This window comes from Stylophora pistillata, chromosome 4 (genome assembly GCF_964205215.1).
Source record: "Stylophora pistillata chromosome 4, jaStyPist1.2, whole genome shotgun sequence".
In the NCBI taxonomy this organism is placed as follows: domain Eukaryota; kingdom Metazoa; phylum Cnidaria; class Anthozoa; order Scleractinia; family Pocilloporidae; genus Stylophora; species Stylophora pistillata.
In genome coordinates, this window is record NC_142522.1 from 33,163,620 (window position 1) to 33,185,846 (window position 22,227).

General features: G+C 40.5%; 1 protein-coding gene across 4 annotated transcripts in view; it reads left to right on the forward strand.

Annotated features, from left to right (window-relative positions):
• The window catches only part of LOC111324506 (E3 ubiquitin-protein ligase rnf213-alpha), an 82,290-nt gene that overhangs the window by 52,336 nt on the left and 7,727 nt on the right, over positions 1-22,227 (forward strand). For 3 of the 4 annotated variants that reach the window (XM_088757403.1, XM_088757405.1, XM_088757404.1), the window contains 32 exons: positions 240-428; positions 1,212-1,344; positions 1,550-1,759; positions 2,183-2,319; positions 2,471-3,075; positions 3,949-4,416; positions 4,837-5,009; positions 6,166-6,372; positions 6,543-6,730; positions 7,423-7,531; positions 7,664-7,764; positions 8,010-8,195; positions 8,939-9,187; positions 9,525-9,636; positions 10,354-10,782; positions 10,932-11,051; positions 12,495-12,605; positions 13,009-13,062; positions 13,177-13,380; positions 13,516-13,594; positions 13,688-13,722; positions 14,493-14,590; positions 14,979-15,132; positions 15,677-15,851; positions 16,916-17,016; positions 19,066-19,123; positions 19,465-19,664; positions 20,141-20,282; positions 20,362-20,445; positions 20,795-20,975; positions 21,520-21,727; positions 21,873-21,950. In XM_088757403.1, coding sequence (XP_088613529.1) covers positions 240-428; positions 1,212-1,344; positions 1,550-1,759; positions 2,183-2,319; positions 2,471-3,075; positions 3,949-4,416; positions 4,837-5,009; positions 6,166-6,372; positions 6,543-6,730; positions 7,423-7,531; positions 7,664-7,764; positions 8,010-8,195; positions 8,939-9,187; positions 9,525-9,636; positions 10,354-10,782; positions 10,932-11,051; positions 12,495-12,605; positions 13,009-13,062; positions 13,177-13,380; positions 13,516-13,594; positions 13,688-13,722; positions 14,493-14,590; positions 14,979-15,132; positions 15,677-15,851; positions 16,916-17,016; positions 19,066-19,123; positions 19,465-19,664; positions 20,141-20,282; positions 20,362-20,445; positions 20,795-20,975; positions 21,520-21,727; positions 21,873-21,950 — 5,578 coding nt within the window. The other variant, XM_088757406.1, reaches the window with a different exon arrangement.

A 22,227-nucleotide genomic window follows, 5' to 3' on the forward strand; every position in this document is an offset into this window, starting at 1 on the left:
TTTTTACGAGACATCTTGACAGAATTTCTTTGTATAGTAAACTACAAGACCTGCTTCGAAACGCATTTAAATCTTACTCACTTTTGTAGCATTCGTTTGTGAGCGCATTCTTCTGTCCCTTTTACTGTCCTTTCTCTCATAAGAAGTCTTACAATTAAAACCAGCTTGTTCCCTCGACTTAGCTGTATCTTGGAGTGTATTTATAATACCTTTTTTCCACAATGAAACACGACGGATAGGCTGGTTGTCATTGCTGAAAAAGATGTTGTCTACAGTAAGTTTCCAATACCCCTCATCAATCGCCTGGAGAAACATTACCTTGTGACGTCAGCAAGTCTCAGTCCTGCGCAAAAGGCTGTTGTAGATCGACTCGATGAGTGGGTACACATATTTTCTCACGTCGACATCCCACCACATCAACAGATGAGGTATGAAGTAAAACTGGCCACAGCTAACATTTCTTCTCTTTAATTACTAAACATTTGTGGGTTTTTCTAAATTGCAGTATCAATCCCAGTAACCTTAACCAGTGTTATAGCTAAGAAAATGGCCTGCCGGTTGAGGAAGCCATTCAGCCGGCTGTGTCCAGTCGTTTGCAACATCTTGTCTGCGGGGCTACCAAGCTTTGAGTTTGCAAAGTGGCAATCCGAAACAAAGAGAGACACTATAGACCAGTTAAGACCAGTGAATTCAAAGCAACACTTCATTTCACCCTAATAATTCTGCAGCTAAGATGTAGTTCGGTATTTATTTTCACCTTTTTGTTTTCAAACGGCAAGGTATTTTTTTTTCCACTTAAACTGTAAAAAATTCAAGACCCGTCTGTCGAGCGATTATCAGCCAAAATTCATCCGCCGACTGCCTCTTTCTCAGCCGGCGAATTTCGTCGGCTGCCGGCGCTCAACAACAACCCTGCCTGATCCCATTTCTTATGGGATTAGGGTTATTTCATAGCAGATTTTAGCTGTGAGTGTTGTTTTTGAAATCCTGGCTGCACAAATTTCATTCATGATAAGACCGAAAAAATAGCGCACTGTCTTCATATCGGTCTGTCAGACATGTAATTCATTATTGTGACCAATTATTCCTCTTGATTTGAATTAGGTAACAATTCTTTACTGTAGACTCCCCTTAAGAAAAGCCCAATATTTGATACTTTTTTTAGTTTACCTTGAGCACTGAAAATTGAAATTTTACTTTTTACCATAAAGGAAATATTTGCCTGGCGATGCATTTGTTGGTTACCACGACGATACTGCAGCATCAGTGGTGCTACAAGTATGCTGTGACTTAGACCAGGAAGAACTGCAAAATTGTTTCGAGGACAAGCGTTTTTCTGATAAGGTGCTTTATTAAGAATTTGCTAATCTTATTGCTATTTATGCCTTGATTTAATCCTGAGTTTGTTTTCATCGATTCGTCTGGTCTTAGTACCTGTAAGAGTTGATTGAAAGAGCACTTATATGTTTGTTTTGTTTGGTATACTTGTTATGTGAAATGGCTGAGTTTTATTGATTCAAGTCCCATTTTTTTCGTTCGACGTTTGTAGGTTTTGAGGGAATCCCAGGAATTGCTGATACAGTGCGCCACACCTGATGCTGTGGCTAGGCTGGTTCATACAAAGGCCTCCACACAAGCTGACGACCTATGGGTGACCTACTTTACAGCTCAGGAACATTCAAGTTTGACGGCTTTCCTTCGAAAAGTGTTAACGACGGAAGAAAGTAAACTTGGCCAGCCTGAGGGAACTTTGATTCAGGTGAGAGTTGATTGACACTTTCATTAGGTATTACTGACGTATACTTGATTGTAGCTGAATAATTACTTTCAGAACTATTGTGAAAAATGGTGCAAAAAAAATCAATGTATATCGTAAGGAGAAATATGCAGTAGCGGATCTAAGTGAGGGGCCCCCCTTCCCTTATTTGGGTAAAGAAATAAAAATCGTAGAAGGAAGAAAAGCCGGAAGGTGTACACACACTCACGCACGCACGCACACACGCACACACGCACGCACACACACACAACCCCTTCCCCCTCCCTTAGCTCAAGGTCTGGATCCGCCACTGATATGTTCTTATATGGGGATATTTTTCCTGAGAATGTAACCACAATCTCGTAACGTATACTTATTACCTCTGAAGTGAGCTATACTTATGCGGATTCTCCGAATTATTTAAAGGTGACGACCCATGCCAGGTTACTCTCATCGAATGATTTGAAAGATATTTCAGCTGCTACCTCTTTACCACTGTCAAATGTCTCATGTCTAAGTCTGCAGCAATTCCACACAGAGCAACAGTTCTGCTCGTCTGTAAGGTGAGGACGTTTTTGTGAGAGGTAGATCAAATGCTAGGTAATTGTTGATAACTTCTTTTTTCAGTAATTAATGAAGTAGTAAAAAGTAGTAAGACTTAGTTAACAATTTCACTCCGTTTGTAAATTCATGAATACCAACTCGTGTTCGCAGGGACGTTTTTGCGAAACTTGGTGGAAGAGAGGGACTGCTCATAGTCCAGTGTGATGCCGGAGATCTGAACAGCAAATTGATCCCCTGTGCTCGTCACTTGCTAGTGGAACAGAAAACCACAGTAGAGCAAGATTTTCTGGAAAGCGTTGGGCATGCTCCCTCCTCATTCGTGCATATTGTTCTCGTCATTCAACTGCCTCGTCTTGTTGGAGGTTGTCCAACTTTCGCTGGTTTTCAAGGAGGACGCTGGAAATCTGTCCACATCGATGAACTTCGCCCACCAACAGGTCAAATACCGGCAATTCAGTTTATGGTAGACCGATCAGTCAGCGACTTGTTTGACGTGGCACCGACCGTCACACGGGCTGATGATATGGAAGTTGAAGAGGAACAGGAAACAGAGGCTGATGTCGACATGGACGCGTGGGAGTATGTTTCCGGGAGTGATGCCATTTTGGATAAAGTAGATATTATCAGTCTTCTGAGAAGTTGTATTCAAGCTGCTGTTGCAAGACTTGACGAAGAGTCCTGGCGTCCATCACGGTCGACGCGCCGTATTGAACTAATGTTAGGTCTTCTCCCGGAATGCAGATCCAGTAGGACTGGTAACTATAACAGTATACCGCCTTTCTTCCAATAAGCGTCGCGACTCAAATTTTATTTTTGTTACAGACGCCACTGATTTATAAGCTCTTTAATGTAACACGCACCTCTATTCCAATAAGCGCCTCTGATCTGTCTAAATATTTTGGGTTGTCAGAGGATATTGCAATCAAATCTTGTTTATCTTTCGATATATCAACAAAGTTGAAGTGGTAAATTGGCCACCGTAACGATTACAAAAGCTGACGTTTTGAGCGTTAGCCCTTCGTCGGAGCGAATAGAGGAATTGTGGGTTGTGTGCTTTTAAAGGCAGAGAATGGAGCTACGTTATTGGTGGGAACATGGCAACGAGAAAAACAAGAATAAATTAGTGGAATGAAAAGCGTTCGTTGATCCCTGTGGGATTTAGACTACCGGTTTGAAAGATGAGCTTTTGTTAAAGATTTTTACGGGTTTCCGTGCTACCTAAGTGTAAGGAAAGACCGCAGATTGCCATATGTTGCTTAGAATGATTAGGTAAATTAAAATGTCTAGCGACTTGTTTATATTTCCTTACTTGCTCAAATGATGTCGCAATACTTTCACGTACCTGGACGTCTAGATTATCTTTTCATTACATTTGGTGGAGATGACAGGCTACTGAGTCCTGCTTGATCCATTTCCGAGCAATAAATTGGTTCTTAGCCTAGAAATTTACTTAAGTAGGAGTCCTGCTCGAGTGAACTTTCATAAAAAAGGACTAAGGCACTAAGTCATTTTTTCCGGTAACCGGCGAGAGAGAGAAGTATTTGCCAGTTGAATGAAAGATGCTTGAATTATACAGGTGTTCGCTTAGTTTTGAAGGTTAGCTAATCAGAGTTCATCCTATTTTTCAGATTTGTCATTTGCTACCGTCTTGTCTCGGCGAATCCATAACCTTCTTCAAGAAAAGGATGAGCGGGCTGGGATGAAAGCTACAGAGTGGTTACGTACAGAAGCCTTGAGTGGTACCGGGATCCAAGAAAATGGAACATTCAGAAAAGCACTGTGGCAGAGAGTGTATTCGTCGGTGATACCAATTCTCTCTGAAGTTATAGCCCTTGTGGATCGCGATTCTAACTTGGAACTTGTTACGGGTGAAGGTACCTGGTTGTCACGCCTTTGGATATCACTTTTCCAAAGCCAAGATGTTGTTGAACTTCAGTACGAAAACTTTCTGTCCTTGGAAAGTGGCGTCATAAGGGAGCGTGTACCAGTGATGACTTCTGCGCGCGAAAGACAAGATTTTGAATTGCAGTTTCCTTTCTCATGGCTGATCAAGAAGGAAATTGATGCCATGTGGAAAGGGGCCTGTAGTATTGCAGGTGACAATTTCATTAATTTCCAGCGTATCCATTAGGTACCTTCTTTCTAATTACAGCAGTAAAACACAAAAATGCACATTATACCTTCATAGCACGCTAATCTTTGACGATTGTTAAGTTCAGAGTTCAGACAAAATTTGCATGCAAAAACAGAAAGTGCGTTTTAACTGTTTAAGTACTTTTAATTGCGGTACACTTCATAACTTTTACTCAATGAATTTATGGAGTGAGTTTTGTGAGTTTTTCAACTTCTTTTCCAAACAGTATTGCGTACGTCTTGATTTAGCCGGCATTGCCTTAGTTTAGTGACAAGGAGGGAAAATGGGAGACGAAGTCACAGATGAATATCTCTCTTTCACCGTATAAACGTAAGTGAGAATCGAAGTTCTTGAACTCATTGCTGTTTCGTTCCATTATAAGCGAGAACGAACCTCCCAGTTCAGCAGTGTTTGCGCGACCTTGTTACTGATTCGGAAATCGGAAGGCTACTCGAAGAATCTGAATATGAAGGCTACGAGGAAGCCGCAGTGATGCGCTACCTTCACGACTTCGTTCACATGGTCCAGAGGCCGACACTTCTTGGAGAGGAACAGGTAGGGTATCATAAAAAATTAGCGATTGGATTCTCTTATCTCTTACTTTCGTAATCCAGATCTGGTTTTATTGTAGCAAGATCATAAGAATTACAATCGAACCTGTATTTAGCAGTCGATTAGCGAAGTCCCGAATTTGTTTTCCCTTAATCACTGTAGTGTTCACCTGTAGTTAGCGGTCACCTCTATTAAACGGTCACATTTGAGCGAGTTCCAACGCAACTGCTCAAACAAAACTAAGAATATTCTTTCAAGTAAAACTTTTATCCACATTTCTCTCTCGAAATCAATGGTAGAAGTATATATATCTTATTAACCAAGCGCGAGGGCCGTACTGGGAGAATATCAGCCCGAGGGCCGATATTCTTCCAGTACGGTCTCGAGCAAGCTTGGTTAATAAGAGATTTATTATACGACTGAAGTTCAAAGGGACACAAGTGCGGTATCATTCGGGACCATTCGGGACAGTGCCCGGTCCAATACTTAGAGAATATTGGACCGGCGATAGAACATTTTGATTGGTTGATTTTAGTTATTGGCCCTCTGACTGCCCGAGTCGTGTAATAATTTTGTATATTAAGTCAATTGTAAGTAAATTGTAAGTAAGTCAATTGTGTTACATAGCGTTTTTTATTCTTTGGAACCTGTATTCCGCTGTCAACCTGTACTGAGCGGTCACCCCGCTATTCCTTGTGGGTGACCGCAGGTTTGACTATATGCACGGCAAGCACCCAATCAGTGTTTTACTTGAAAAAGAAATCCAAACTCCTTTTATGCCACCTATCTGTTTACCTTGTGAAGCGCGTGAAGCACTAGTGAACCTTGCATATAGCCTATTCCACTATCACTGCGTTGACTCATGTAGGGGACTCAGATTTTGATTTGTCACACGTTGGCAGAGACTAGGCCTATCGTCTTTTCCATTTACTGACGAGTGCTAGTCTGTAGATGGCGATAAAATTTACTAATGACAGTCACATGTGTTCTGAGAAACTGGGGTGAACTTGAAACAATCTATCCAGCTGCGTCTTTATTATCTTTAATCTGTGGCGATTTGAATTAATGTTATAAAGTTATCACCAGCTACCAAACTGCCACCATTTATTTGTTCAGAAGCCTGAAAATTTATTCTTCATTCTTGTTTGTCACTCAACAGCTGATTAGTCAAGCTATTGTCACAGCCGCTCGCGAGTTGCATGATGAAACCGGTTCAGACGAGGATTTCACTCTAACCATCTCATTTATCCACGTGGCTTATGGTCACATCGAGAAACGGCTGGCTTACTTCTGCCAACTACTACAGGCACAACCAGATATTGTAAGCAGCCTTCTGGAACTCATTCCTCCAAACGAAACGGAGATGGTAAGTTTATTACTTGTCCTGCAATTGAAACGTTCCTGAAAATTAGACTGATAAGCCGGGTGGAATTAACCATGTCACGCTAAGCCTTTCATGCAACGCATTTATATTTTTTAATTATAAATAAAAACAGTACAGCAGTAAGATTGACATGAGAGAATGATATCTTCTAGGTTTTGGATGCTGCTGCCCTAGAGATTTGCCTCTCCAAACTTGAACCTGGTGCTGAAGAGTTTGACGATCCACAGACTCGTTTAGTGTGGTGTAACAGGGTGTTGAATATTAGAACAAGTGCTGAAAACATGATCAGTAATCTTTCACCAAATGGCCGTAAAGTAAAACACATTCTACATAATTGCAGGTATGTGGATAAGGTAGCTACTCTGAAAATATGTTCTGAACAGACAATCGATTGGATTTTATTTTTATTTTATTTTATTTAGCTTCGCCAACCTTCGCCAACCTTCGCCAACATCGCATCAGCTTGCGCCGATTACTGCCACCCATCCCACCCCAGGGGAGGACATCCATCACACAGTAATCTCGTGTGTGGGAAATTAACGTCTCCTACCCCTAACCCTGCAGGAGACGGGACCTCCATTTATTCGTCCCTATCCGAGAAGACTAGAATATCTAACCATTTCTTGATGTTATAGAAAGGCAGCAAATTCTTCTCAATTATTTTAAGACCCTGAGTCTTGGTCCGGCCGGGACTCGAACCCTCGACCTCCCGCTAACCGGGAGGCGGTTGATATTTGCAAAAAATTTCGGCGGATGATATTTACAAAAAATTTCGGCGGATATTTACAAAGAATTTCAGAGCTCAGAGAAAAGCACCGTAAGACCAGAACCACTAATCACATTTCAGTTTTTGTTTCGGTGAATTTCGCTTTGCTTTTGGCTCTCTTAGCTTCTTACCTGAAGTACATTAGAGAGAAATTATAACAGCAATCAAGATCACTTTTTAGAGTTTCAGCCAAAACGGAACGGATAAGGATATTATTGTTATTAATATCAGTAATTTTTTTCCTTTTCTTGAAATTCCTGTGTCAGGTCAACTTGGCAGAGAGTAAGTGCTGTGCGATTGTTTATTGAGCATACCTGCCCTGGCACAATTGTGTGCCATTCAGCAGATGTCAAAAATGTTTTCAAATTGTGGAAGGTGGGTCAAAACATCTATGCTTGTATCTGAATAGCAGAAGACTGTGGTGTGGTTCTTAGTCATTTGAATTTAGATCGATAAAATTTTAGCACTACTATTTTCTGTTAGCTTATAATAAAACCTTTTTAACAGGCATTAGGTGATGAGACAGACTTTACAAAGCCACAAACAATGCGAGTTATTGAAAAGTTTCTCGTGGATTGCAGTGAGGTTGTCAGTAAACGTTATACCAGGTAAGGAGATGGCAGTAGAAAGGTTAGGGTAGTTGATCAGGATTTGACCTTTGTCAGTGTGATTTAAAAAAGACAGTAGTGTTACTAATTATTTTCTAAAACTTTGTTGATAATGTTCGTAATTCACCACGATGAGATTAAACCTCTCCTTCCAAAGTTCATCGTGCTCCCGTGCGTGCGTCGATCTATCGACTATCAGATACTTTTCCACGTAACTCTAAAGCAGCATTTCTTCTGCCCCACAGTTATGGTGTGAGCGCTTGTCCTGTGTGTCGGGATAGTCTGGCTCACAAGGATCCTGTTAAAATGCCCTGTGGTCACGTAATTTGCCTCGTTTGCGTCACTAACTGGATTGAAAGGGAAAGAACATGTCCGTATTGCAAGGGAGACTTACCGGATAATTTCAAGGTCTTATCTACCAAATTCATAAGGTATGACGAATTAAATTACGCCCAGGTAGCTCGCACAGAGCCAGAGAGCCTTTGTAAATACGTTTGTTATGGGCAGAAGACCACATCCAAGACCTTTTGTAGAAGTAATGGCTTCTTATGTTTTAAAGCGCGTTTAATTTGAGTGATGTAAAACTAAAACCAAAGTATCACACAACGGCCAGTCGCCCACAGATCAACTTGCTTATAGGTCAGTTTCGCCTACAAGTCATGTCGCCTTCGGGTCGGTCTGCCCCTAAGTCAAGTCCCCTACAGATCAGTTTTGCCTACATGAAAAAAAACTATGTTCAAGGGGTAAGCGCGCGTAACCAAGTCGTTATTGCATCTGGTTGGCCGATAGGATGGAGCTGATTTTCTAGATCTACTGAAACGCTCAGTGAAGCGAAATCATGCTATTCTAGAGTACTTTCAACTTTCAATTGACGAGTTCGTCATCAATCGACGAAAAATTAGATTGACTAGAATAGCGTTAGATTATATTTGTTTCGTAAAGAAGTCCTATGGTAAGCGTAAGTATAAGTTCCTCACACATGGCGGTTGGTGAGATTGATGATAAACTTGACGAGAGGAAAACGAAAAGTTGCGCTTTCCTCTGAGTGAACTTATCATAATTTGCTAAACACTGTTGTTGTCATTAAAGAAAGCTATAACCGCTATACATAATGTGATGTTCTTAGTTTAAGAACCACTCATTGACTGATTTGAGTGTGCAATTGTATCTACAGGAAAGCTGTTCGAGAACACTTCGATTTCCGTTGTCGGTGTAACTCCTTCTTCATGGAGCTTGTTTCTTTGTTTTGTTTTGGCACAAAGGCGGATGATGGAGCTATGGATCCTGAACTGTTTGCAATGTTCATGAGTTATGTGATAGAAGCCACTTCAAAGACTAAAGACTTTTCTCCTTTTCCGGAACATGGCATTGATGCAACACCTGTAGTTAGATCGTTTCTGCTACAACAACTCCTGAGAACAGGGTATGTACAGCTAGCTGGTAGTGGGGGCAATATATGTATATGATTTGTGGGGCTTAAAGTGACAAAACCAATGATCTGTCCTACGATCCTGGGTTGATAAATTCCTTAGATATTGCACATACATGAACAAAAAATCACCAATCTCTTCTTCCTTTTTAATGTTACTCGAAACCAACCTCAGGGTTCGAAAGCTTCGTCTTTAGAAGAATTATTTCATAATTTATATTAGGAAAATTCTATATTCTCCGAAAATGAATATAATATCACTTCATGATATCTTTCTATGATCTTGGTTTCTTTTCATTTGATGTTGCTCATTTTTAATGTTTTGTTTCAGTGACAAGGAAGTAAAAGAGCATTTGTCACACTACTTGTCCAGAGCTCGAGAACTGAGACCAGAGACAGCTCATATGTTACAAGTCTGTCAACTTTTTGTGCACTGTTGGGAGGTGAGCTTTGGAATTACAAGTTATCTAAAATACGCGATACTGGTGTCGTTTGTGGGCTCAACCTTTGATCTGGCTCTTCCCATGATGACGAGAGATCGATTTATATATCTTATTAACCAAGCGCGAGGGCCGTACTGTGAGAATATCGGCCCGAGGTCTTGAAAGTACGGACCGAGCGTAGCGAGGTCCGTACAAAAAATACCGAGGGCCGATATTCTTCCAGTACGGTCCCGAGCATGCTTGGTTAATAAGAGATTTATTATACGACTAAAGTTCAAGGGGACACAAGTGCGGTATCATTCGGGACCATTCGGGACAGTGCCCGGTCCAATACTGAGAGAATATTGACCGGCAATAGAGCATTTTGATTGGTTGATTTTAGTTATTGGCCCTCTGACATCCCGAGTCGTGTAATAAAAAGTAGTAATGATTACTCTTCCCCTCCCTTAGTTATTTCCTATTTCTTTAAGCGTTTTAACATCACAAGTAAACATAATGATAAACCTACCCATACAAGAAAAACGTTTTTCTTGTCTTAGTTTTAAACCTAAATTTGTAATTAAATTGTTTTCCCTTCACGAATTACTATACTGTACAAATTGCTTTTCTCCTGAAATAACCACCTTTCCAAAAGATAATGTATTAGTCTGTCTATCACTGAATGAAAAGTTAATCTTAACAAGCTTTTCAATACTTTTTCGTTTACTCTCTTTGCAGGACTCCCTCATCAGCCTGTACTCTAAGGCCTCGGACAATTTACTTGTTATGATTAAACTTGCTCAGAAACTTATCGAAGAATGTACTCCTTTGCTTATCTCCAACTCGCTACAGCAACGCACAAGAGATATTGATGTAGATGTTTTAGAAGCCGTTGCTAAAGCGCGCTATGCTTTAGCATTAGTTGCCGAGTTTATGTACGAAAGTGTCACAGAAAACGATGTTCAATGGAATGATCTGTCAGTAAAAAAAGAATTACAAAGCCTTTTTGATGGAGCAAGGAGAATGTGCTACAAGAGCCTGATTCATATTCCCCGATTGTACCTCCTGAAACAGTTAGCGAGGAGGTTCGGTGTAGAGTCGATCAATATCTTGTGCGATAAAAAGGAGTCTGAGTGGATTTTGCCTCAAGAAATTAGAGACAAACAGGTAAAATGCATGAAGAAGTTGAATAGGTTAATACCCTCTCCTCTTATTTGAGTTTTTCATCTCTTTTTACTTACAAACTTCTTTTCTCTTTATACTCTCTGAGGTAAGTTAATTGTCTTTCATTCATTTTGTTTTTTTTTCTTTACCAGCAAGAGGATACTGTTCCTGATAGGTTTATCATTTACGGAGAAGAATACAAAAAAATCAGAGAAGCTATGGCCAAAACTGTGTTGAGTGGTACACACAAGGAGTTGAATGGTGCACTCCAGGTAAGAAATCGTGAGAGACTGCTTCTAGCTGCGTATATCTGCTATATTCACACTCTAGGTCGCTACAGTCTCAAACTCTAGATCTGTTCCGAAAGCTCGAGGAATTTTTGAATGTCGTGTTGTCTTAAGGACGGTGCCTGCTAATAGGGATCTAATTTCGCCTAGCCAGTGACTATACAAGCAGAAAAGATCTTATCAAGGGCTCTCAAAATCCGGAAAAGAGATAATGTGCGACTTACCCGCTTAAGGGGTATGTTGTTTCGCGGGGCCTTGATCTTTGTTGTTGTTGTTGTATGAAATGTAGAGCCACAAAAGTTTCGAAAATTCTCTTAAAGTTGTGTTTGCAAACCTTTTTTCTTTCCATGATGGGTCGAGGAGATCTTTGATCCGTGTGGGAATGTGAAATGACCGTGGACATCCCGAAAGGTTCAAAATTTTTAAGGAAAAGCTTTCATTATACCATTGATGGGTTCGTGCCGAAGTCCTTAATAAGGTGTTACCTCTTCCGTTCCATCCCGATCAAGTTAGACGGGTTGGAGCTCAAATGAAAAGTACATAATCCAAGAATAATTGAAATTTAAGCCTTAAAAGCGACGGAATTAGCTCTGGAGTAACGAAAAATGTACATCACAAAAGTGCAAGGACTACTATGGCCGGAAAGTGAAAACAGAACTTGCTGACTTCAAGTGAGGCTTTGTGACATCTTTACTATCATTTAAAATGACAAATTTTATTTTAAGCCTTGACATGTTGCTAAGGTATGGTTCAATCGAAGATTTTGTCTTCTAAATTATTCAACTTTGAGAATTTTTAACACAACGCTACGCGATTTTATGGCCGTGAAGTTACGTGAACAACCGCGGTGAATATATCGCCCGGGCCTCTGAAATGCAAGAAACTCATTTATTTTTTGCCTCTGAACAGTCTATTTTAGACACGCGAAACTCTTATTAGGGATCAATGGGTAAAACAATTTTCTCATCATTTTTCCTCTTGTTTCTCTTGGGGACCAATTGATCCATAAATTATGGAGATAAGCATCCCCCTTCACCTCGGCTGGTTTCTCGCGTTGTAACTGCGGGAGACGATTTTTTCCACCCACGTGCCAGCACGCACAAACATGGCGCGAGAGCGCAGTGGTAATAGCAGGCACCGTCCTCAAGCGTGGTCACATAGCTATAGCTGCTGTCATGGTGATATTTAGGGCGTGGTCGTGTTGTTGCAACTTAAAGGTTGATTGACGATCTCATCTTTTGACCACGAAGGTATACACGCAGAAAATAATAATAAAATACTGGAAAAGAGAAAAACGAAATGGAAGGATGTGAAGAGGGCGAAGGCCACTCAACTCACCCGTGACAGACAGGTGGTTTTTAAAGTGCATGTTTCGAGTTATTTTAAAAGATTTAGCGGTGAAATATATTTTTCCTTAATTTTTTGTAGAGCATTGTCTTGCCACCCGTTGTGAGAGATATCATGATGTTGTTGTCTGAATATCGCGAAGTGACCACTTGTTATGGTTTCACCTCCACCCAACGACAACTCTCCACCAAAGTAAGAAACTAACAGTCCTTTTTGTGTAACCGTGGCACATACTTAACTGATTCTCCACTCTAAGGAGTTCTGTTTCTGTACACTTGGGATGTCAATCAGCCGAACAAACACCCACAGACATTCAAACAGAAAGGCAGTTAACTGAGTCATATCCGTGAATATACTGAATATTGTTTGCAAGCCTTATTTTGATAGACAAGAGGTGTATATACATCTAAACAGCCAGGAAATAAATACATGCCCTTTTCTCCATTCTTTCAATGAGGATGTAGAAAATCATTCTTGATCAAGAAACGTGTGGGAAATCTATGTTGCAAGGTTTCGCTACGCTGTTTTAGATTTTCTGCATCGGTAAGATTTTATCGTGGCCTTTAATAGCTTATCAAATGGTTTGCTCTTTCAGGCTCATCAGTGTTTTGGGAAATTTCTAGCTGATGGTGCTCAGCTTTCTGCCAGGGTGAGTTTAAACGAAGCATGCTGTTTCTGACTTTTTTTTTTAATTTTAACATTTGCCGTTTGCTCCTTGCTTCCTCTTGTTCTTCAGAATCTCAACGTCATTTTTTCTCTTCAGGCCCAACAGTTCGCCGTTCAGCTTCTAAACAACACTCAAGGTGATGCTGGGTTTCCTGGCGTCCGAGTAGCTCCTGGTCGATCAGCGCGGGACCAAACTTTGGCGGAAATCGTTATTCATACTACAGTTGTACTTCACTGTACAAATCAATTGACTGTGTGCGAACCACTGCGTCTACTTATGGACAATCCTGTTGCTTTAATGGTATGCTTAAGACCCTTAAGGAAGCCAAACCTTGTATTCACTGTGTCCCTGACTGCTCATGATAGTAACTGCTTAATTGAAAACAATTTCAAGAAGTGATTTCTTTTGATAAAGTTGCTTTTGTTTGTCTCTCAGGATTCCTATCTACCTACAATGCCAGACGACAACCTTCAGGAAGCAATGGCTGGAATAAATGAGACTGGAAGTTGGTATCGTAAGTAACTCAAAATGTCCGCTTTAGTGTAGTCTCGGTTAGCTGACGCATAGTTCGTTATTATGCTTACGGGAAATATACTTTTCTTTGCAGAATGCCCAAGAGGACATCCCTATTACGTCGGAAATGTAAGTTTCACCTAGCTCGAGCAATAAAAACGCATCAAGAGGAACTGAAGTGCGTTGGTCCAAGGCACTCCTCAACAGGGGTTTCGTTGGCGGAGTTAGTGGTGGCTGCAGAAATGATGATTTAGTACCCAAACTATACTCTTTTTTTTTTTTATTTTGAGACATTTCCACTTAAAAACCTTCTAAGCACTGAGAGTTCCTCGCTTAAAAGTTGCAATCATCGTTTACTGTATTCAAGGCACAGGTAGACATTACAGCAGTCGTGCACCTCTCTCCCGCAAGACTGGCAATAGAGAGATTTAGCACTGCGCTTACGTGAAACGGCGAACGTAAGCTTGACCTTTTACGTTTCATGTAAAATAGCGTAAACATTACTGCTTTAGCTTTGCGTGAACTCACGTCAATACGAGTTTCGATGAAGGTATCTCGTAAGTCAACGTGAGTTCATGTAGCTTTCTGCTGACAAAAAATGCAGAATTTGAAGGATTGTAAACGTGACATTCCATCTTCCCTCATATGACTTACAGGAAATTATTTTGGTGCACTTTTTTCCGGCAACTAGATTTTCCTCAGTGGGAGAAAAAGGGAAAAAAGTATTACCTACATGGCAAACGCGAAACAGCTTACTTTCATGTAGAAACGGCAAAGTGCAGCTGGCAAACGTGAAAAAATGGCGGGAAAATCGTGGTCACTCAAGCTGTTCACGTTTTACGTAAGCGCGGTGCTAAATCTGTTTAATATCGTCCATATATACTGTTTTTTTTTGGCAGTGTGGTCAACCCATGGAAATGAGGACTTGCCCTGAGTGTAAGGTCAACATAGGTGGGTCAGGACATCAACTCACTCAAGGAAATACAACAATTCAGAGGTACGGAACAAAGCTTTATCTGGTCATTTTAGTCCTTTCATTTCAGTGGTCGTTAGATTAGTCATTGTCGGCTCTATAGAATGCATGTATTTTGCACCATATAAATGATTAAGTTATTATTAGTGTTGATTTGAAAACCTTGTGGAAAATCCCATACACTTATTGTTTTGCCAATTTCTGTACTGTTACTTAAGTTACACTAAACTTATAGTAGAGTTCAGCTTAGAAATCTTTTCTTTTGCTTGTTGGTGACGTTTCCTTGGGCTTTCCGGGAAGTACTCTTAATCAATGGTTTCAACTACAAAAATGCCATTTGTGCAAGGGTAGCAGGCTAGTGTGACCAAAGTTTCAAATGAACACATTTGACTATGCTATGTTTGGTCTGTAGGGGTGACCGAACAATGACGGGTCACGTGCTTGGCCGTGCAGATACCAGATCCCAAGGTCTTGCACCTGAAAGGCATTTGTCGTCTGTAGTCGTCGGCATCACAAGGATTCTTATGCACTGTGCCATGATTGAAGGAGCCCACCGGCATCCACAGGTGAGCTGGTCCTTTATCCCTTTGACTATATCTTTATCATAAAATGACTCTCTTTCCCACAGTGAACAAACTAGTAAGAGCTAAAATTTAAACCCAAGACTTGTCAGGAAAATTTTTCTGGGATTCATTCCGAGCCGCCTTTCTTTCTTTGGTTCACTCTTTAGATATTAGGGACTAGCTGAGAGGACTGAAATAAATTTTGTCTATGCGCAGTGTCCCTTACCTCTTTTGTCACTGTTTTTGAAGACGTTTTTGTTGATGTGTTTCCTTTTGTTTCCCGGCGCTTATGGTCTCAGTTTTGTTGTGAGGACACATAAATCATCAAGACTGGTTAGAACAATAAGGTAGTTTTAGTAAAACAGATCGATCTTAACGTCTATGAATGAATAGTTATCTAAAAACTAAACAGAAGTATTGGTTAAGTTCTTTTCTGCACATACTTTTTATGGCCCGCTTTTGTATTTCTTTCGTAGACATCAAGGAGTCCAATGCACATGAATTCTGAAAGGCCAGCTAATTTTTATTGCTATTTTTCTTTGTGTAGAATATTTCCCACCTCATCAATCCCAGAATTCCACCAGCGGCATTGACACGTTTTTTGTGGGATCACCTGCAGTTAGACCTTGAAGTTCTCGCCAGAAGCCTGGGAAGGAGTGTTGACGACACGGTGCTTTGTGTCCATATGGTCCTTGCACAGATGACTGCGCATGTCAACAGTGGTAAGCTTCTAAGAATTCTAGATATCATGGCACCTCTCTCTTTCGAATAAATGATGAAAAAAGAACTCGGGGATTTGCCAATTCTAACCAGAAACTGTATATGTTCACCCACTAAGGCATGGTTTACAGTTATATGGAAACAGCTTTAAAATTTGTTTCAGCACCTGTAGGCTCTTACAATTTTTCGTTTACGAAGAGCAAATTGAAGTTATATCAAAGTGAATTGATATAACTTCAATTGTTAAAGGGCAACTTCATAAGAGGGTCCGCAAAAACAAAAATTAGCTAATTTTTTTAGCTGGCCTTGAGCCACTCCAGGAATCATTATGTTAAAAATGATCTTTTGATTAGTTGTTCTTACTTACGCCTGATCGAGATGGTTTTTAAACAAATTAAATCTTTAATACAGCTTTGGTCGGGGCGGTTTTTAGGCGATGCTCTGAAATCGTTCATTACACATACATTTAAATGATATATAGAAGTGTTCTGTGTCTTGTAATTTCGTCTGTTGAAAAGCAAAAGTTTTCTTTAACTGTATTATGCAAAACAGTGGTGAAAATTAAGAGGGTATGGCTACGAATATAAATTTAACGCGTGAATATCAAGCTAGACTACGAGCAGTCCCTCCTTCTCGGCGAAGTCCGTCGCGCGAGTCGAAGAAAAAAGTTGCTGTTAGCGCGCCACGGGAACTCTTGTGACGCTGATGCACCGCAGGAGCCCCATGAGTGAGGCGCTCGAAAAGTAGGGACTACGCACTAAGCCGAAGATTTTGAATTGTGCCTACCACTACTTTTCGAGCGCAACGGACTTCGCCGAAAAGGTGGGACTGCTCGTAGTCTAATATCAAACAAAATAGGGAAAACTGCAACGTGTGGATCGTGGCCTTATACGACAGGAGGGTTTATTGTTTTATCTTTTAGATCCTGTACATTGCTATTTATGTATAGCCGAACATAATATTATGTGTGCGCCTTAGGTTCAAATATTTTATTACATTAGAAGGAGAGATAGATACCGGTTGAAACAGTTTCATGTATGATCTAATGAGATTTGAAACGTTTTAGCGCAACAGGCCGCAAACATTCCTTATGACCTGAGATCGAAGGAGTCTCGGAGACAATGGGAAGCAGCTTTCAGTGCCACTGTCGTGACTCCAGTATTAACGGTATGTCAGAATTTTCTTGGAGTTCAGCTTTGTCCTTTTTGTTAGCGTATTAGGTGGTACGTTGCTCGCACCAATCAGATCGCTGCATTAGGGTATGCATGACACACCAATCAGATCACCGCATAAGAGTTCGTATCTCGCATCATATAGAACGCCGCATTAGGATATCTATCTCGCACCAGTCAGATCACAGTATTGGGGTATGCAGGCACTAATCAGAGTGTTGTCCCTAGCCTCATGCCAATCATGTCTTGAAATTAGGGTACCGCAAAATGTTGCGACGGAGTTAACTCAACATTGATGCACACCAAGAGTGAGATATTAACCAAGAATTGCGAGCTCACCTACCCAGTGTAATGGCTCATGTCCAACGTGACGACTTCGTCGCTATTATCTGTCGGGGTAAGAAAGGTCGCCTTGGAATCTCTCTACCATGAAAACGAAGTTAAAACGCGTTTTGTGTACCGCTCCTTCACTGATAACGCACGCGCCGTCAGCTAATGGTCTGACACGAAATTATCACCAGAGCATTCGTTTTGGAAAGGCTAGTTTTTTTGACTTAGGTAAAAATTGCGCAGAGCATTTGCTTTGAACATATTTGATCGATGATATTGTTTTTGCCTTATGACTGCTCTTTTGGCCAGGATTGAAAATATCAGCAAGTTATAAATGCTTTCTGCGTCGACTGCCATATTAAATATCCGTTTCTTTGCTTTTAAAAGTTCTCTATGAATTACATCTTGTTTTTAAACGGTATTTCCCCGATACAAGTACTTGTTCACTTGTCGCTATTGGCTAGACTATCTCAGACGAATCCCATTTTCCAGTAATCAACTTAAATTTTTCGACATAGTCGTACCCCACTGAAAAATTTCGCTTGGAAGTAAATCCTCTCGACATGACCGAACCACCTCAGATTCATCTGTATTAGCATGACCTCCATTGGTGGTAGACCAGCTCGATCCAGTACTTCTATGTTGGTTTTCTTGTCTTTCCGAGAGATGTTCATGGTGGCCCGTATGTGTCTCGTCATTTATGCGTGAGGTTTCTGTACCTGCACCCTGTAGACAGTCCCAAGTGTCAGCACCGTACAATAAAGTAGCCAGTACTGTCGCTATGTACACTTTGTATTTTACAAGAACAGACACGTCGGTTACTCCACTGTCTCTCCCTCAAGTTTCCGTACACAACACTCGCTCTTCCCATTCTGAGAAATAGTTCATCCTCCAGCCTTACATTCTCTAAAACAGTACTCCTGGGCGGGTTGTTCAAAGCTGTGTTAAGATAACCCAGGGTTAGTGTGAAATTTGATTTCAGATCTGAATGCTCTGAAAGAAAATTCAGCTTAATTCCATTTGTCTACAATTTGATGATTGAATGTCCTAAAAAGAACTAAGAAAATTATCCCAGAATGGCTTTTGATTAGAGAAATTTAGAAACCTGGATTAAAATTTAACCCTGGGTTAGAGCTAATCGGCCTTTGAAGAACTGGGCCCTGAGCTACTCGAAAGTCTTACACTTGACTAGTGGTTCTGCACCAATGCTGATCTCTTCTATTGGTGATGTTGATAACTGGAACTTTGGCGGTTGGTAAAGGTGTTCTGTCTTCTTGATGTAGATTTTGAGGCTGAATTGAGCAGCTGCTCTTGCAAATTTCTCCCCCAAAGATTGCTTATCTTCCGCACTGTGTGCAAATAGGGAACTGTCATCGGCAAAGAGCATTTCTCTTACCTTTGTCGATGTTTTACTCTTAGCTTTGATCTGTGCCATATTGAACAGGTCTGCTTCATTCCTTGTTTGAATGTATGCTCCTTTTGAGGTGTCTTTGAAGGCCACTTCAAGCATTGCTGCCAGACATAGTGAGAAGAGTGTAGGCGCCAGCACACACTCTTTTTTCACCCCGTTGCTTACTGAGAAGTCCTTAGAAACTGAACCACTCATTGCAACTAACCCATTTCAATCCACCCATCCGAAAAAAAAACTCTTTTATGCGTAGCACGCCTATTATTTTAATTGTTAGCTCACCGATTTTCTTTTTCTACCTTCTAGAATCTTGAAGGGCAAATTCAACACTGCCTACAAATGTTGGTTGCTGACAAGCGGCTTGGTTAGCCCATTTCCTCACGAAACAATAGCAATATGTGACCGTGGACATTGATACCCTTTCAGTTAGAAAACCGTCAACTCATTTAATTGTGGGCTTAGTGTACTGTCAACCGTTACAACTTAATTTAATAAGATGCTCGTAAACCAGATGGAGAATCGACAAATGCAAGTCTAAAGGGTATTATTCCCTTTGACAAGTAATTCCAAGGGGGCGGAAATACACTCTCACGTTTTTTTTGTTTTGTTTTGTTTTATTTTCTCCTTTTGTTGTTGGTTTTTTGTTTTATTTTTTTTGTAGTTTATTAAAAGTATAATAATGGTGGCTTTTGATTCCATCCGCAGGTAATAATCCCCTAATGCGTGAGCTGTTTGAGATAGACGTGCCTGCTGAAGATCTGACTGTTGATATCCCTCCCACTTGCCCCGCTCTATGGAGATACCGGACTCAGGTGACTCTGGATCACTTTGCACACACATTTCAACAAGAAGTATTGTCCACTGATCCTGGCAGGAACAAAGTGTTGGCGGAGTTTTTACGGCAGGTAAACCATATTAACCCTTTCACTCCTACGATCTCATTCGTAATTCGCCTTACTGTCTGCCAAACAATTCTTGTGATGTTAGTTTGGAGAATTTGGTTTTTGATCAACAGATAATCCCCTGATTTTCTTTTTTTCTTTATTCTCGTTACTCGTCTGCTTGATATTGTATTGATATTGTAAGGAGAAATTCCGCCTTGGTCACTCATGGGAGTTAAGGGGTTCAATTACGGTCACTTATCATTTTTGACATTTGTTCGTATGTTTGCTTTCTGGGCACCACTTGAGCTTATGAAGTTCATAATTCGCTGTAACTGTGGTTTAAACTGCGACTGTGTTGAACTGAAACATTTCTTGAAACGTAGGGTACGAGCTATCAGGAAAAGAGTAGCACCGACGGATGATGGATGGATGGATAGATGTCATCCATCCATTGCCATTAGTTTTACCTTTTACATCTATTTGTTATTTATCTATAGGAACACAAACTCCGTGCTCTTTGTTTTCTGCCCGACATTATAAAACTACAGCGTCTTCTGATGGACAAATTCCATCGTCGAATTGACAGAAATGAAGCACAGCGCTTGAGTATAAGAGAATTCATGCGGAAGATTCCTTCAAGTAAGTCGAATGTCGAGTGATTTTTTTCCTTCGTTTTACTGTTTTATCATATCCCTTTCCTTTTTTTTTTCCTCCACAGAAACAGAGAAAGACGAACTTGCGTCACTGATAGCGAGCTTTAACGCCGCATGGAACCTTGTGCGGCTTAGTCTTGATCAGCAGGGTACGTAGAGATAGGCAACATTTGTAAACGAGTATTCACGAATAAAACAAGTCGTAAACTTATTGGATGTTACGGTATTAGCAAGTGATTACACAGCATAAATCATTCATGTGACGAGGCACTCAGGACAGCATTTTACTCGCTTTTTAAAAACGGCTGACCATGGTCAAGTTCATGTTCTTCTTTTATCCTTTTCCCCCCTCCTACCCCCTCGCCCGCACAACATAGATGCACAAGGTGTGTAGAGGAGCAAAAGAGATGTTAAAAGTGCTACTGTCCTAGACTGCTGACTATGATTGTAGCTACATATGTATTATATCTCTTCTTAACCGTGAATTATTCTAAACAGGGCGTCTTCGTCCTCCAAAGGACTTGTGTGATCAGCCCATGGATAACTCACGTCTACTCGCTGTACTCCTGCCAAGTACCTCCGGCATGGGTATCTGTTCCACGGCTCTGGTATTTTTCCTCACCATGCTCCACAACGAGTTCAATGAAAGATATCAAAACTTGATTGGGGGGAGCGTGAAGTAAGTGCGACAAAGGAATCTTTTCCTCATTCCATCCACCCTAAGAGTTACTTTGCTAATAGTACCGTGAATGACCTCACAAGGCCTTTAACCCTATTCCAAGTTCCAGTGTAACGATATGCCACGTCCACAATATGGTAGATTTCCTTCTGTAGTTTCAAATGTCGCGCAGCTTTATATGGTTAATGAACCGAATGTAAAACGTCCAATTTGCCAATTTTAACGTTTTGACTTCTTTTTTTTTACAGGTTTATTTTGCAACTATTTTTTCGTCTTGCGCTATCTCTATTTATCTAGTTTGGTTTAAGATTGGGAGCCGAAAGGTCACGTTTTAAAGAAAAATTATGAATATGAATATTTTATGAGAACAAATGATCAGCGGTCAACATCATGTTCTCGGTGAACCAGCCACAAGTTGTTACAGAGAAGAATTGATAATAACTCATTTCAAAAGCGAACCTCTCCGTGTGACCTTTGGATATCCTTGTACCCGCTTGATGTTGTTATTGCAAACTTTAAGGTCATTGTTTTATGTGATTATTAGAGACCTGCCTCACATACAGCTGCAAGACGTGTCAAGATCACATCTGATTTCGTACGACACCGAACGGGATCTTCTACCCCTTATCTTGGCGCAGTGCAATTATTCTTTAGAAGTGGGTCGGGGAACATTGGTTCAGTACAACTGGGAAGCCCTTGAAAGACAGCTGATTGACAGGTTCATAAGGGGAAGACCACTTATTGATTTCAAGGTATAGAGTAGATTCATATAAACATATTGGTGTCTAACGCTGTAAAATATTTCTTGAAATTTCTGTCTAAAGTTTTTACAAAAGTTATTTGTTCAATGCTAAAGGAAATTAAGGTTTTGAGTATTATATCGTATGTACTTCATAGCATGAGAGGTTTGCATTCAGCAAAGACGCCCAGTTAGACTCCGTTTTCACTTCCGTGAAAAACAAGGTCCGGCCACAGGTAAAAGATTTTTGTTTCATATTTTCTCGATCTCTATTTAAAATGTGACCCACCATGAAGCTACTCCTGAAGTTGCTGTTGATCAGCGCGAAAAAAATGGTAATAAGACAAGTTATTATGATACGATAACAATGATGTTTATAATAGTTATGGTAGTACCAATAATGATGATGATATCAGTAAGAGAGACAAAACTGATAAAAACATACGATGGAGTTGGGATTGGAAATTAATTTTTTGTGTTGTGCACCTAAGTGGCTCATTTGTTTTTCTCGGT